This window comes from Syngnathus floridae, chromosome 1, assembly GCF_059516105.1.
Source record: "Syngnathus floridae isolate MCC-2025c chromosome 1, RoL_Sflo_1.0, whole genome shotgun sequence".
NCBI classification, from domain to species: domain Eukaryota; kingdom Metazoa; phylum Chordata; class Actinopteri; order Syngnathiformes; family Syngnathidae; genus Syngnathus; species Syngnathus floridae.
Genome location: NC_142413.1, coordinates 5,167,736 through 5,182,225, shown reverse-complemented (window position 1 = coordinate 5,182,225; position 14,490 = coordinate 5,167,736). Strand labels below are relative to the sequence as shown.

General features: G+C 42.5%; 4 protein-coding genes and 1 long non-coding RNA gene across 6 annotated transcripts; 2 read left to right on the top strand and 3 right to left on the bottom strand.

Annotated features, from left to right (window-relative positions):
* Nucleotides 1–149: 149 nt before the first annotated feature.
* Nucleotides 150–1,586, bottom strand: mblac1 (metallo-beta-lactamase domain containing 1). Its single transcript, XM_088397895.1, has 2 exons — nt 1,071–1,586; nt 150–626 (listed from the first exon to the last, which is right to left on the bottom strand). Exons 1-2 carry the CDS (start codon nt 1,479–1,481, stop codon nt 384–386), a joined length of 654 nt encoding a protein of 217 aa, XP_088254021.1. The 5' UTR covers nt 1,482–1,586; the 3' UTR covers nt 150–383.
* Nucleotides 1,587–2,088: 502 nt separating this feature from the next.
* On the bottom strand, nt 2,089–3,043 carry lto1 (LTO1 maturation factor of ABCE1). Its single transcript, XM_088398141.1, has one exon. The coding sequence runs from the start codon at nt 2,719–2,721 to the stop codon at nt 2,296–2,298; it is 426 nt and encodes a 141-aa protein (XP_088254267.1). The 5' UTR covers nt 2,722–3,043; the 3' UTR covers nt 2,089–2,295.
* A 3,041-nt stretch (nt 3,044–6,084) lies between these two features.
* mpdu1b (mannose-P-dolichol utilization defect 1b) lies at nt 6,085–8,251 on the top strand. The gene is made up of 7 exons (XM_088384722.1): nt 6,085–6,271; nt 6,491–6,556; nt 6,647–6,779; nt 6,856–6,941; nt 7,323–7,441; nt 7,644–7,754; nt 7,935–8,251. Exons 1-7 carry the CDS (start codon nt 6,145–6,147, stop codon nt 8,070–8,072), a joined length of 780 nt encoding a protein of 259 aa, XP_088240848.1. The 5' UTR covers nt 6,085–6,144; the 3' UTR covers nt 8,073–8,251.
* Nucleotides 7,149–14,103, bottom strand: LOC148403553 (uncharacterized). Its single transcript, XR_015860264.1, has 5 exons — nt 13,879–14,103; nt 11,881–11,913; nt 9,785–11,470; nt 7,879–8,026; nt 7,149–7,798 (listed from the first exon to the last, which is right to left on the bottom strand). It is a non-coding gene; the product is annotated as an uncharacterized LOC148403553 (long non-coding RNA).
* Nucleotides 9,055–12,680, top strand: LOC148403554 (mannose-P-dolichol utilization defect 1 protein-like). Of its 2 annotated transcripts, XM_088384699.1 has the most exons (7): nt 9,055–9,249; nt 9,382–9,447; nt 9,604–9,736; nt 9,803–9,888; nt 10,521–10,639; nt 10,712–10,822; nt 11,084–12,680. In XM_088384699.1, the coding sequence occupies exons 1-7, from the start codon at nt 9,123–9,125 to the stop codon at nt 11,294–11,296; spliced, it is 855 nt and encodes a 284-aa protein (XP_088240825.1). In that variant the 5' UTR covers nt 9,055–9,122; the 3' UTR covers nt 11,297–12,680. The 2 variants fall into 2 exon arrangements, with proteins under 2 accessions (XP_088240825.1, XP_088240836.1); XM_088384710.1 differs by lacking the exon at nt 10,521–10,639 and having other exon boundaries at nt 9,060–9,249.
* Nucleotides 14,104–14,490: the final 387 nt, after the last annotated feature.

Sequence of the window (14,490 nt, the reverse complement as noted above, 5' to 3'; positions counted from 1 at the left end):
ATGTCATGATATCACAGAGAAGAATTTGCTAAATGACAAACAAAATAATTTTTGCCAGTCCAGAATGAAATGTCACTGGAATAGAGACGTGATGGTTTGTTAAATTGAACATTTGTCAGATGTTTTTTCCTCATAAAATTACAAAATAATTATCGTGATAGTTCCATTTAATTTGTACAAATCACAACTTCATACTCCTTTGCATTTACACTTTTTTATAAATTCTTCATTTTGCAAGACCATCGTAATGAGAACCTCAAATTATGAGAATACTTGGATTAATTCCATGCGGGACAAACACACAAGCAAGTAGTACAAATGAAGGTCTTCTATTATTGATTAATACATATAATATTTTATTGTCAATCACCTGACTTCTGATTTCAGGAATTTCTAAGGACCCGAAATGGTAGGCCGTGACCCGGTATGATGACGTCAGCCGTGCGGAGCGCCTTTTGGCGGCTGGTCTCCTGCACGGTGGGGTTCAAACTCAAGTCCCTCCATGAATCGTCATCGTCGTAGCAGTCAAAGAGGTCCCCCGCTACGAGAATCGTACCCACCGAGGTTCCCTTCACTTGGACGCTCACGTCTTGTCCGCTGTGGCCTGGGCTGGGAACCACACACACCTAGAAGACAGGTGAGATGCTTGGTATGTTGAATCTGAATTGTTTTTTTCTTTTCTAAAAAGAATTATTTGATAGTTGCACAAAAGCGAAACATATTACATGACCATTTTTTAATGTGGTTTCTTTATGTGGAATTTGTGTGATTTTTATTTTGCCAAGGGGAGTGGGGGGTTGATTTTTTTAAGTGGTGCTTTTATGTGCTTTTTAATATGGATATTTTGTTTTTGCGTACTTTTTGAGAATTTTTGGTAGATTTTTTGTGTGGGTGTTTTCTATGTGGATTTTTAGATTATATATTTTTTTTCCATGTGATTTTTACGTGGATTTTTATGGGGATGTCTGTGGTGCATTCTGTGCGATTAATGTGGGTTTTGTTTGATTTTTTTTCATGTGGATTTATTTCTTGTAAAATTACAAAATTTCCATTTAAACCAGGTGTCTTACGTGCTCGTCCACGACGTGCGCGTGTCCTTGAGCCATTTTATTGGGCCAATACACGTCCCCTCGGCTGAAGTCATGTCCTACAATGACGACGGCGGTCGGGAAAAGATTGAGGTTCCCCACGTGGTCAGAATGACCATGAGTCCCCACGACTATCTGGATGTCCGTGGGATCCAGACCCTTTTTTCGGAGGCTTTCCACGAGAAAGTCCCTGTCCCAAGGCCCGCCGGTGTCCACCAGGATGTTGTTGCCATCTCTTGTGACCAGCGTAACCGTTCCGTCGGCACGAAACGTTCCGTCGGTCTGTGGGTGGTAGTAGCCCACCTTCAGGACCGACACTGAGTAAGGTTGGCCGGGAAAGTCCAGTTGAGTTTCACGGAGAGGGATTTTTTGGATGTCAATAAGGGAAGCCATTCACTTCCACTCGGCCGCGCTGTTAATGACGTCATGGCCGTCGCACTGTTTGACGTACAAGTAGCGAATGTATCGCCTTGCCTTCAAGAATTCCAAATTCCAATCTGAGAAAACATATCACCTTTAAAAACAATCCAGTCCGTTTAAAGGGTGTATTAAGTAACAATCTTTAGACTTTAATAGGCTTCCAATTATATGACATAAGAATAGAATGTACGGTAAAAATACTTTTTATTTTTACTCGTGAATTAAATTTCAGACTCATTGCTTTTGCTGAATTATTTATGGTATTATGAGTATTTTACCAGTTATTTTTATACACCTGTACTTTTACGATAGTACAGAATGACAGCGTATTTCCCATTTTCGGATTAAACAGTTTCGAGCAACGACTCGTTAATTTGCCTTTCTTTGTCGCCATCGTGCGGACAAGAGGGGTACTGCCGCAGCAACAAACTCGATTTTGCCAAGGGAAAAATCGTTATCTTTGAAAAATAGAAGTCTTTTTCGTATATAACAAGGCCTATAATTCTCGTTATCCTGTATGTATAATGAATAAGTCATTCGTGGGAAAAACGTTGGCACGACTAAGATAAGTCAGACAAAGTTAATGCTCCCTGATCTTTATTTCGCAATATTTCATGTTTAATCTTAAAACTATTGAAGATATTTTCTCATGGTCAAATTGCTTCAAGCAATAAGAACTTGTCTCCATTCAAGCGTAGAAAATGTAGAATTTGTTTGTGTGTCCCATGACAGTTTCCGTGCAGGCCAGCCATCATGTGTGCGTTGGCCACTCAAGTCTTGTCAAGATTTAGAAAGAAGCTCCTTGCGACGTTTTGGTGTAATCCTTGAAGTCAGTGTGGATGCTGAACATAGAGCAGACCTGTTTGAATTTGCATCGAAGTTTCTCCATATCCTCCTGCAGCTTGGCAGATTTGGGATCATCACAGTTTGTATTTTGGATCAAGCACAAAAAAGACTCAAGGGCTTTAGCGCGTTTTCGTAGTTTGGGGTCTGATCCCTGTTGAAGAAGACATTTCCACGTAATGGCAAATCCGTGATAGAAGGAAATCTCCGTGGACAGTTTGGCCCCGTGAGAGGCTCCATGTCTACGGCCAGTCTGCAGACCTTGGTAGGTCCCTTTCTCGAAGCCTTCTTGGTAGCCCTCGCCACGGAATTTCTCCTCCGCCATGACAATACAGTCAAATATATCGGTGTTGTCGGGCTCAAATGCCATTTTCGGAACAGTTCGTTTTCGTCTTCAGTCAGCTCGCAATCGTTGAATAGTTGAGCGCATTTGTGACGTAATCGAGAGGCGACGGAGTTGTGAAACACAAACGTGAACAATTATCTAGCCATCCATTCATTGCTTTAGAGTGATTTTTAAGCAAAGCCACGGGTTGATGGTTACTGGGATTCGCTTCATAATATATATATATATATATATTAGCCCGAATTTCAGTTTTATACGGAATATTTGCGTCGATGCCATTGCTGGCTAATAGCCGGTGTTACATGTCAAGTTGCTCCCATGTTATTTTGCTCCCCGTCTCGAGTTACGACTGTTATTGTAAGGCGAGTTGCGCAGTTTTGTGTTTTACGACTGCAGATTCGTCACAGCGACTTGGAACGTCCCTGATTCCAAAACTGTTCAAATTCTCAATAAAAACGGTGAATGAAACGTCTCGTTTGTATTTCCGACTGGCTGCAAAAAAAAACAGCAAACACTAAAAAAAAAAAAAAAAAAGGAAAGTCATTAACAGGATTTGAACCGTGATGCAAAGAAATGAGTAGTTTGAATAGACCCTGAACCGCTGTGCTATCGTTACGCAGAGCAACTGCAACAGAAAATGTTAAATATAGCCAACAACACTAAATTAGCTCGTTTTATTCCATCAGTATGATGAAGAATTGAACTGCAAACGCATCCAAAATGAAAAACTATGTCACGAGTGTTGCAGAGTTAATGCTGATGACTTCGAGTTCAACAAGTCTCTGCTTGAGCTGCTCCATTAAACCATAGTGTACGTACCCGCCAAGCTGTATATGTGAGGCTTCCATAGTGTAGTGGTTAGTGCTCTGGATTCCCACCCAAGCCACACAAGTTCAAATCCGGTTGGGGCCATCAAAATGTTTTATCATGAAAAAATTTGCAACACAAGCCTAATCCTAGCTCTAACTCTAACCCCTAACACCACCATTTTCAGGTATACCTAATCACAGGCCACTTCATTAGGGAAAAATCATGGTCAAAGCTTCACGGAAAGTGAAAAGTGCCACAGCCGCCCTCAACCCCACTTTCTGATTGGCTGTTTGATCTGTGATGTCACTCGTACACTCCATTAGGTACCCCGCCATTTTCATGTGTACCTAATAACAGGCCACTTTATTAGGGAAATATCATGGTCAAAGGTCACAGGCGTCAAGCTCTAGTCCTCGGGGCCGCGTTCCAACATGTTTTCCAAGTGACCCTCGTTAAGCGCAGGTGCGTGAAAACTTTTAGCTTCTTTCACGTTCAAAAGGAGCTAAAAGTTTTCACGCACCTGCGCTTAACGAGGGAACCACACGGACACTCCATTAGGTACACCGCCATTTTCAAGTGTACCTAATAACAGGCCACTTTATTAGGGAAATATCATGGTCAAAGGTCCCAGGCGTCAAGCTCTCGTCCTCGGGGCCGCGTTCCAACATGTTTTCCAAGTGACCCTCGTTAAGCGCAGGTGCGTGAAAACTTTTAGCTTCTTTCACGTTCAAAAGGAGCTAAAAGTTTTCACGCACCTGCGCTTAACGAGGGAACCACACGGACACTCCATTAGGTACACCGCCATTTTCAAGTGTACCTAATAACAGGCCACTTTATTAGGGAAATATCATGGTCAAAGGTCCCAGGCGTCAAGCTCTAGTCCTCGGGGCCGCGTTCCAACATGTTTTCCAAGTGACCCTCGTTAAGCGCAGGTGCGTGAAAACTTTTAGCTTCTTTCACGTTCAAAAGGAGCTAAAAGTTTTCACGCACCTGCGCTTAACGAGGGAACCACACGGACACTCCATTAGGTACACCGCCATTTTCAAGTGTACCTAATAACAGGCCACTTTATTAGGGAAATATCATGGTCAAAGGTCCCAGGCGTCAAGCTCTAGTCCTCGGGGCCGCGTTCCAACATGTTTTCCAAGTGACCCTCGTTAAGCGCAGGTGCGTGAAAACTTTTAGCTTCTTTCACGTTCAAAAGGAGCTAAAAGTTTTCACGCACCTGCGCTTAACGAGGGAACCACACGGACACTCCATTAGGTACACCGCCGTTTTCAAGTGTACCTAATAACAGGCCACTTTATTAGGGAAATATCATGGTCAAAGGTCCCAGGCGTCAAGCTCTAGTCCTCGGGGCCGCGTTCCAACATGTTTTCCAAGTGACCCTCGTTAAGCGCAGGTGCGTGAAAACTTTTAGCTTCTTTCACGTTCAAAAGGAGCTAAAAGTTTTCACGCACCTGCGCTTAACGAGGGAATCACATGGACACTCCATTAGGTACACCGCCATTTTCAAGTGTACCTAATAACAGGCCACTTTATTAGGGAAATATCATGGTCAAAGTGAAAAGTGCCACATCCGCCTTCACCCCCACTTTCTAATTGGCTGGTTGATCTGTGACATCACTCGGACACTTCATTAGGTACACCGCCATTTTCAGCTGTACCTAATAACAGGCCAGTTCATTAGGGAAAAATCATGGCCAATGCTTAACTGAAAGTGAAAAGTGCCACACCCGCCCTCACCCCCACTTTCTGATTGGCTGTTTGATCTGTGACGTCATTCGGACACTCTATTAGGTACATCACCATTTTCAGGTTTGTTCGCAAAGATTCACGAGTGAGTGACAGACAGCGTTGCTGCTATGCCAGCCGACACACGTTATGCCGACATTGATGTTTGAATTTTGTATTTGGTGGATTGTAGTTGATGGTGATCGTAAATCGACATTCTGGCTTATATAGTTCACGCCAGGAGGGAGACGCAACACGTTCACTGACTGATCCATTGATGCACCGGAAGGAAGCTCAGGTCACCCATTGGCTCGTTAACGAACGAAGGATTCGTTCCCTCACTGATCCGTTCTCGCGATGAACTGGAAATGCAAATCACTGACTCGTTCAGTCACAGATCGATTCAGTTGGTCAACGGGAAATGCAATTCATGACTCGTTCGTGAACAGGAAGTTACGTCATTTTCTTCTTCGTTTTGTTTTACAGAGGTGGCACCAGCTTCAATGCGCATTACCGACACCTACCGGTTGAAGTTATATGAACTGAAAAAAGAACGAATCACTTTAGGAAGTTCACTTACGAGCCAACACTATCGCATGACAGCTGATGCTGAGCTCCCATCAGGCAATGGCTTTTTTTTTTTTTAGTGTTTGCTGTTTTTTTGCAGCCAGTCGGAAATGCAAACAAGACGTCTCGTTCAGCGTTTTTATTGAGAATTTGAAGTTTTGCAATCAGTTCCAAGTCGCTTGTGTCAAATCTCCAGTCGCGAAACACAAAACTGTACAACTTGGCTTACCATAACAGTCGTAACTCGAGACGGGGAGTAAGATAACATGGGAGCGACTTGAGGGGGACTTTTTACGCTGTAGCACATCCCAAGTCACGTGACTTGGCGGCAGGACAATGGTGGAAGAAGTCATTCTAGAGAAAGGTTCCTCTTTCATGGACCCTTTTAAAGGCGTCTTGTTGGCGTATTTGATACCAGAATTATGCTACGATGAGCTTTTTCTCAATCTCAATTTTCTACACGGTGAGTGACAAGTTTTGAATCCCATTGAGACTCTTAAAAGAGTCGCGAGCAAGAGATTGTAAAATCTAAGAAACTACTCGCCCTGTTGAGAATATTGTCTTTTAGATTATATGCAGTATATGTTTGGTTTTTCATTATGTAGTCATTTTAAGCAGATTTACAAGCACTACTTACCTCGAATTCAAAACATCTCATTTTTTGAACTTTTGTGTGTTTCAGTACCATGTTTAAAGATTTTACTCAGCAAAGGCCTGGGGATTGGCATCATCCTGGGTTCAGTGATGGGTAAAACACTCAAATGCAAATAAACGGTATTTTAAAAAGTCTGAAAAACGTTGTCTGATCATTTGATCCATTTTTTTCCCATGTTCCCAGTGAAGCTGCCTCAGATCTTGAAGATGATGGGTGCAAAGAGCGGCGAAGGCCTGAGCTTTCAGTCGGTGCTCCTCGAGCTGCTGGCCGTCACGGGAACGATGGCCTACAGCATCGCCAACAAGTTCCCCTTCAGGTGGGATCTTGCTCGGGCCAGAGGGTCACAGAGCCGCCATGCCTTATTAAAGGAAACGTTGTTTGGGTTACAACAGCGCTTGGGGCGAGGCGCTCTTCCTCATGCTACAGACTGTCACCATCGGCTTCCTCATTCAGCACTATAGAGGGAGAAGTGGCAGAGGTGAGGCTAAACATGAGCAAGTCACAATTTTGTTTTGGAAAGTTCTGAGAAATTCCAATCATTGTACACTCTAATAAGACAGGGGCGTTTAAAGTATTTTCGAGGTCCCTTATTGTTTTTTATGTACAGTGCCAAAACATTGCAAAAGACGAATTTTCGAACGTGATCCTGTCGATTGTACTTAGATTCCGACAGAGACACACTTCAGACAAACTATTCACCGCATTGTTGGGAGAGCGAGTGCACACGCCGCCCGGTTATCAAAGAAAGCATTGAGGATAAAAACGTTTTAGAGGGAGCAAAGTCATATATAAAAAACGTCATGTTAAGTGAGCAAATACTTAATTTTGAGGGCTGAAAATGCCGATTTGTTTTTGGCAGGTTTCCTTTTTCTGATCATATACTTTGGTCTGCTGGTCGCCGTGCTGTCACCAGTCACCCCCATGTCAGTGGTGACCACCTTGCAGGCCTCCAACATGCCTGCCATCATCGTCGGCAGGGTAGGCACACATCCACGCTAACCATGAAATTACATTTGGAAATAAAATCTAGATGTTGTGAAGGGAAAAAAAAAAAAATCAAACATTTGGAGGGGTATTAAAGAATTGCTACTAAGTAAAAAAAAACAAACTGTTAAAAGAATAATATAGTAAGTCAAATTGTTCTAAGCGTCTCACTGTTGCAAATGTCTTTGTGTTGCAGCTGATTCAGGCAGCCACTAACTTCCGCAACGGCCACACGGGCCAGTTGTCGGCCATTTCCATCTTCCTGCTGTTCGCTGGATCGCTTGCACGCATCTTCACCTCACTGCAGGTAGCGGCCATTTTGTTTTCAAGGGCACTTTTGTCCCACTAGACCTGAATTGAATAGAACACTTTTGACAACACTACACGTAAGAGGTTTAATTTGCATCTTCAGCCATTGAATCCTTTTTCACCTTGTTGCAGTTTTTTTTTCTTCTCCCACTGATGAACTTGTTGCACGTGTCTGCAGGAAACGGGCGACACCCTGATGGCCTTTACCTATGTCATCTCCTCGGCCTGCAATGGGATCCTCGCCCTGCAGGTTCTCTACTATTGGAACAGCTTGGCCGAGCGCAAGAAGAAGAAAAAGAAGAAGAAGAGAGAGTAGGCAAATAATCCATCCTCAACTAAAGAGCAACACGCTCGCACTGTAAGGTATCCAGGAAACTTGACCAGAAACACAGCATGCCCCCCCTCCCAAAAAAAATCCACAAAATAACATTCCTTCAAGTTGGAAATGAATTCTGATTGTGATCATGAATAAAATTGTACAAAGTTTGAATCTGATTCACTGTCTTTGTCCATCAGTTCTCTCGCTTATTTGACCGACTTGCGTTTTGTGAAGTGGCACGTGTTTCACATGTACCTTGCAAATAGGTTCTATTTATCTTATCGCTTATCTGTGTGTGTGTGTGTGTATAAAGTAGGGTGGAGTAGCGCACTCTAAGCACATATCTTGATAACTGGAAAAATATTGATAATAGCAAATCTTGATAACTGGAAAAATATTGATTGGTGGAGTAGCACATGTTAAATAATGTAAATAATGATAATTGTAAACATACAGTCCTTGCCCCCCCCCCCCTGTAAATACCTGAGTTTATAAATTTGGCATCTTTTGAGGCTATGGAATGTGACGTTTTTCAGGACACTGTATAGTATATTGAAATTGCTCAAGTGTCGTATTTGTAAAGGCTATACAAGCTAATTTATGAAATGATTTAATGTGCATTTGTGTCAGCACTTTTTTTTTATTATCAGTCTTGTCCATCAAAGTAATCATGTAATGAAGGTACTATGAGATAAAAAAATGTCTAAGTAACATATTAAACATTTCAATTTCAGTGTGAAATATTCTAACTATTATAATACATTTTTTCTTTTCAATTATTTATTTCAAAGCCAAGCCCTACAATGGTTATCCCTATTAAAATACTTTTTTTTTTTTTTTTAAATCAAGACTTATTTTTTATGATTTACAAAACCCTGTTATCCAAGTATTCTAATTTAGTAGATAATATTCTTGTCGTATTGAGTACTCTCACGATGCATCATAATTACATGTTGGCTATTTACAATGTGATTTGAGGTCCAACGTACAAGTGCGTGATAGTCGACTGAACTTTGAAATAGGTTTAATCATTGAAACAGAAGCGAAATGGCGGAGGTAAATCTTTTGCATAGCGGCACGTCTTTGCCTGATCCTTTTGAGGCGCTTTTGTTGGAGTATTTGCTGCCGTCGTCATGTTCCGACGCCTTTTTCCGGCGCTTCAAATTTACAGACGGTGAGTGCAAGATGGCAAAACGCTAATGTGCTTTAATGATGCCGATGATTGCATGAGGAAGATCTGACCCAGAACCCTCCTCCCCCTCTTTCTAAATTAAAGTGCAAAAATAAGTGAGTCTTTCTCTTACAGGGCCATGTCTGAAAATTCTGCTCAGCAAATGCCTTGGGGCTGTCATCATCCTGGGGTCAATGTTTGGTATTGCGCTTAATTTCTTTTTGCTCTTTCAAGCGGCTTTATTTTGAGTGTAAATGTTTCAAGGGATTAGTTTGAATGCATTCAGATTCGTTAACAAAAATAATCCATACAATATTTGATTTTAATGCCGAATTCAATTGCTTGTGTGCCCTCTAGTGAAGCTTCCTCAGATCGTGAAGGTGATTGGCGCTAAGAACGCCGAGGGCGTCAGTTTCCTATCGGTGTTGGGCGAGCTGCTGGCCATCACCGGATCTCTGGCCTACAGCGTGGCCTACAGCTTTCCCTTCAGGTGAGGCCCGAGACGGCATCGGGTCGCGCCTGCCGGACATCCACTCACCTATCGCGTCCGTCGCAGTGCCTGGGGCGAAGCGCTCTTCGTTATGCTGCAGACGGTCGTCATCGGCTTCCTCATCCAACACCACAGTGGAAGAACTGGCAGAGGTGAGATGAAATTATACATGGTCATTTTTTGGTAATTTAAAAAACAAAACAAACCAAAAGCCTTACCATTCTCAGGGGTCAAAGGTTAGGGGTCAGGGGTGAAGGATCAGAGGTCGAGGTTTGTGGGTCAAAGCTCAGGGGTCAAGAGTCATAATTTTTTTTCAAGAGTCATACATGGTCATTTAAAAAGCCCTACTAAATATATACATGGTCTCTTGTTTTTTTTTTTGAAAAAACCTTACTTTACATTAGCTTAAAAAAAAAAAAGCCGTACTATAAATGGGCATATTTTTTTACTTTAAAAAAGCCTTTCCAGGCTTTATTAATTTTTTTTTACAAAAAATGTCTTAGTCTACATGGTCTTTTTTTTTTCTAAATAAGCCCCTCCCTATACATGGTCTATAATTTTTTTTAACTTTTTTTTCTGAAAAGCGTTGCCATTTATTTATGCATTAGCTTTTTTTTTTTAAACCTTACTCCACGTCTTTTCATTTTAATTAAAATGCCTTACTAATAAAGAGTTGCTTTTTTTGGTCATACAGCACTGTTTGTCCAAATTGAAGTTGTGGGTCTGGCGCCCTCTGCTGGTCACTTCTATTCCTCCCTTATTTGTGCATCTTGTCTGCGTGAAGGTGTGCTGTTTGTGCTGCTCTACTTGGGCGTGCTGTCATTTTTGCTGACCCCACTGGCCCCTGCCACCGTGCTCACGGCCATGCAGGCCTCCAACATGCCCGCCATCATCGTGAGCAGGGTCAGGCAAAACTTCACCCGGACTGACCTGTTGAGCTTTTTCCTTCTTTTTCTTTTTTAATCATGTGTGCAGGTTATTCAGGCGGCCACCAACTTTCGCAATGGACACACGGGCCAGTTGTCCGCTCTGACTGTCATTATTTTGTTTGCTGGCTCACTGGCACGCATCTTCACCTCAGTGCAGGTAAATGTTATAAAAATGGTGCCGTTATGTTCATTTTAATTCTTTTTTTTTTTATTTCGAATCCTATCACATAACTGTCATGTTTTTAAATATAATACTTTTTTTTCTCAATAAAGCTCTAAAATTAGTTCACGATAATTTATACATATGACGCTACATTTGTTTTTACAGACTTTCCTATGGTTTAGATATGCCAGTCTTAGGTCATTTCAATCCTCTACGGATTTCTTAATTTGTGATGCATGACTTTTGCATCCTCAGGAAACAGGCGACACCCTGCTGGTGGTCACTTATGTGGTGTCGGTGGCCTGCAACGGACTCGTTGTCGCGCAGGTGCTCTACTACTGGAAGTCCACCAAAAGGTTCCTACAAAACCAGCGGGAGCAGATGCACCCTGTCGATGTTGTCCCAATCCCCATCAACACTTGCCCGACAGAATTTAAAGTCCATGCGAAGGTTTGCGGGTGCATATAGCACGCAGCACTATTCTGAGGACTGGGAAGTGCGCAAAGCTGTGCAGATGATCAGCTTGGTGGACTCGGCCGTCTTGCAAGCCACGGAGGTGACGGACGCCATCTTACAGCTGCTCCAAGGACTTCAAGGCGGCATGGACAAGTACTTCAGGGACAACAAGAACCTGAAAAGATCCTTCAAGATGGAAGTGGTGGCTCGTATCAAAGAGGCGGCCAACGTGCTGAATGACGGCGTAGTGGGGCTTAACGCTATCAGGCAGGAGCTCCAGAAGGCCATCGGGAACTTTTAAACGTGTTTGTCAGTGATGAATATGGATTAGTTTGAAGGGCAGGAGCAAAAACTGCATCAAACGTCAGTAAATGGAACTCGTCCTTTTCGTTGCTGTCACTCTTTTGTGCCAATTTCGATTGCTATCCCATAAAGTGCCAATTTCAGGATTACATTTAAGCACCGCTAGTATACTGTCATTGTCTTTATGTTTATGTTTATATGTAGATTGACAAAAAACATTTTCTATGTTAATGAGAAATGTTCACTACTGCGTGTGTGTGACCAGTCAAACAGGCAGCAAATGTCCCACTCACCACTTGTGACCATCAACCTGCTCAAGTAGTTTCCTGCAAAAGAGAGGCAGACCATCATTTCATTACATATATTCATATACATTGAGTGGCTCATAAAGAAAGACAAAAAAACCTGCAACTCAACTATTTGCAAAATTCACACAAAAAACAGGGCTTAATACAATCTTGATTAGTTTATAAAAAGTGTACACACACACACACACACACACACACACACACAAACACACGTACACCACACACACAGCTCTTTGTACTAAACTTTTAAGTCAGCCTCGGCGCTTCCATGACAACCACTTGTTGAAGCCTCGCTGCCTGTTGCTAGGTGACTGGAGCTACTGGACCAGAAAATCCCTCCATTGACACCCCCCCCCCTCCAACACACACACCAAACCCCCAACCACCCCCCATGGTCTCCAGCCATAACAACACTGTCATTTATCATTAATTTGACATGATTTTTAATTAATTCTAGCCTCAAATCTACTCACAGAGTTCTACATGCCGGACTAGCATAAAAATGAGTAAATAACTAAAAATGAAGTAAACTCTTTACCGTTTAATAAGTTGGTCAGTGTGAGAAAAAGTAGACGGCCAGCTTGTAAAACAGAAGCAGAACCGTAATTGGTATTTCCTTATCAAATGGAAAATTTCAGACTAGTTTGTCAGTGACATCTGCAATGATATAATGGCAGTCAAAGTGGTGTCCTTAGATGCACTTCTTCCTGTCGGAACGGCAACTTTTTGTTTTCTTCATTATTTCCACAGCTATTTACAAAAACTGAGGGGCGGGGGTCATACATTTCGTCATACTTGAAAGTTTGCAAATGTTTCAAAAATAAAAACTCCATTGGGAGAAGTTTGGAATACTTTTGGCTGGAGCCCCCCCCCCCCCCCCCCCCCCCCCCCCCCCACCCCTGTCTCTCTTTTTCCCGACCTCCGTCCCCTCCCCTCGCCGACCGATTAGCCGGTGCAAGGGTTCTGGCCCATTTCCATGTGAAAGGCGGCGGTCGGTGAAAGGGTTAAGCCTGTGAGGACCAAGCAAAGCAGAAAGCAGCCCTCATTTTCTGCACAGCGGGGGGGCCGGGAGATGGGAACAAAGACGCCTGAGGGAGGAGCGGAGACTCCGGCTTTACTATATGCACCTGCGTGCTGAAAGACGGCGGACAATGCGCCTCCGAAACGGCCAATTACGCGCGGGACATCCACCACATTTGTGTGCGCGAGCGTGCGCGTGCACACAGCGTGTGCGTGTGTTTGGGTGGGTGTATGTTCGTTGGGGGAGAAAGTGAATTTTAAAGAGGACAAAGATAAGAAAGTAAAGCTTTAAATCATTCCCGCCAGCACCCCCCCCCCATTCACCGACATGTTCCCATGCAGCCAAGGCGATGACTATACGTCATCCGCCATGTCGCGAAATGACGTCATGTTTAAAGTGCCAATACATACACACGTGGACAAAATTGTTGTGACCCCTCTGTTAAGGAAAGAAAAACCCACAGTTTTCACAGATGTAAAGAGAATTAACTGAAACTAAATAAATAATTATTAACCAATGAAGATCAGGCATTTGTTTTGTATAATTCAACAGAATCATTTAAAAAATCGTTACACTGGTTTTTATGTACACATTGCCAAAGCAAAACTCGAGAGCCTTGAAACCACATGAATAGTAAACACAAAAGAAGTATATATGTCATCCAAAACCAAAGATATTTTTCATAACCCCCCCCAAAAAAATTTAAATTTCGACGACAAACTTCATGACATCGTAGAAAATTCCAAAGACCCCAAAAGTTTAACATAGCACCAGAAAAGAGTTAATAAGTCACACACTCAAATCAGTTCGATTCAGACAGGTTTGATTAACTCGTCAACAAAGCCTGCCAGCCTAAAAAAAACGAGATTGAATCAACATCGTTTTGCTCCTCTATTGCAAAAACCCTGCAACAAACACAATGCCACTTTCAAAATCATGAACAAATAATATTTTTGTATTACCTGAGAAAAGGCGCAGTGCAGTTGCTCGCCATCTTGTTGCATACGGCCATTTTGTCCACCTGTGTGTGCGCACCACACTTAATGGAACGCACTTAATAGAAGTCTGACACCATTAACGAAAGCAAACCGAAACACAAACTACATTTATTGTCATACACATTCGCGTACACTTGCTGCGACGGTAGTTCAAAAATGGCGCCACTTCCGGGAATGGGCGTCGCTAACACGCCACCCTTCGTGGTTAGCGCCCTCTCACGGCCAATTGCATAAATAGCAACTGTGCAGAACTTTTGCAATTTTTTAAAAAAAAGAATGAAGCCGGTTTCTCGAATGGCTTTTTAAGAACATGACTTAAGGCTTTTGTATAGTAACTCTTAAATTAAAAACATACTCACCTTTTTTTAATGGAAACGTATCGGCAGACTTTTAAGGAGACCTCTTTTCCACCTTATTTTTAAAGGAAAATGTGCTTTCGGGAGTTTGCAAACATATTTTTTAAGGTTGTGTTAAACTTATAATCATATTCATATCTAGTATTGGAGTGCTCGTGTGGATTGGTGGGGGCCGAGGAATGTGCAGGCAAACTGCATGAACTTGTTTTCTTCGAAGTGT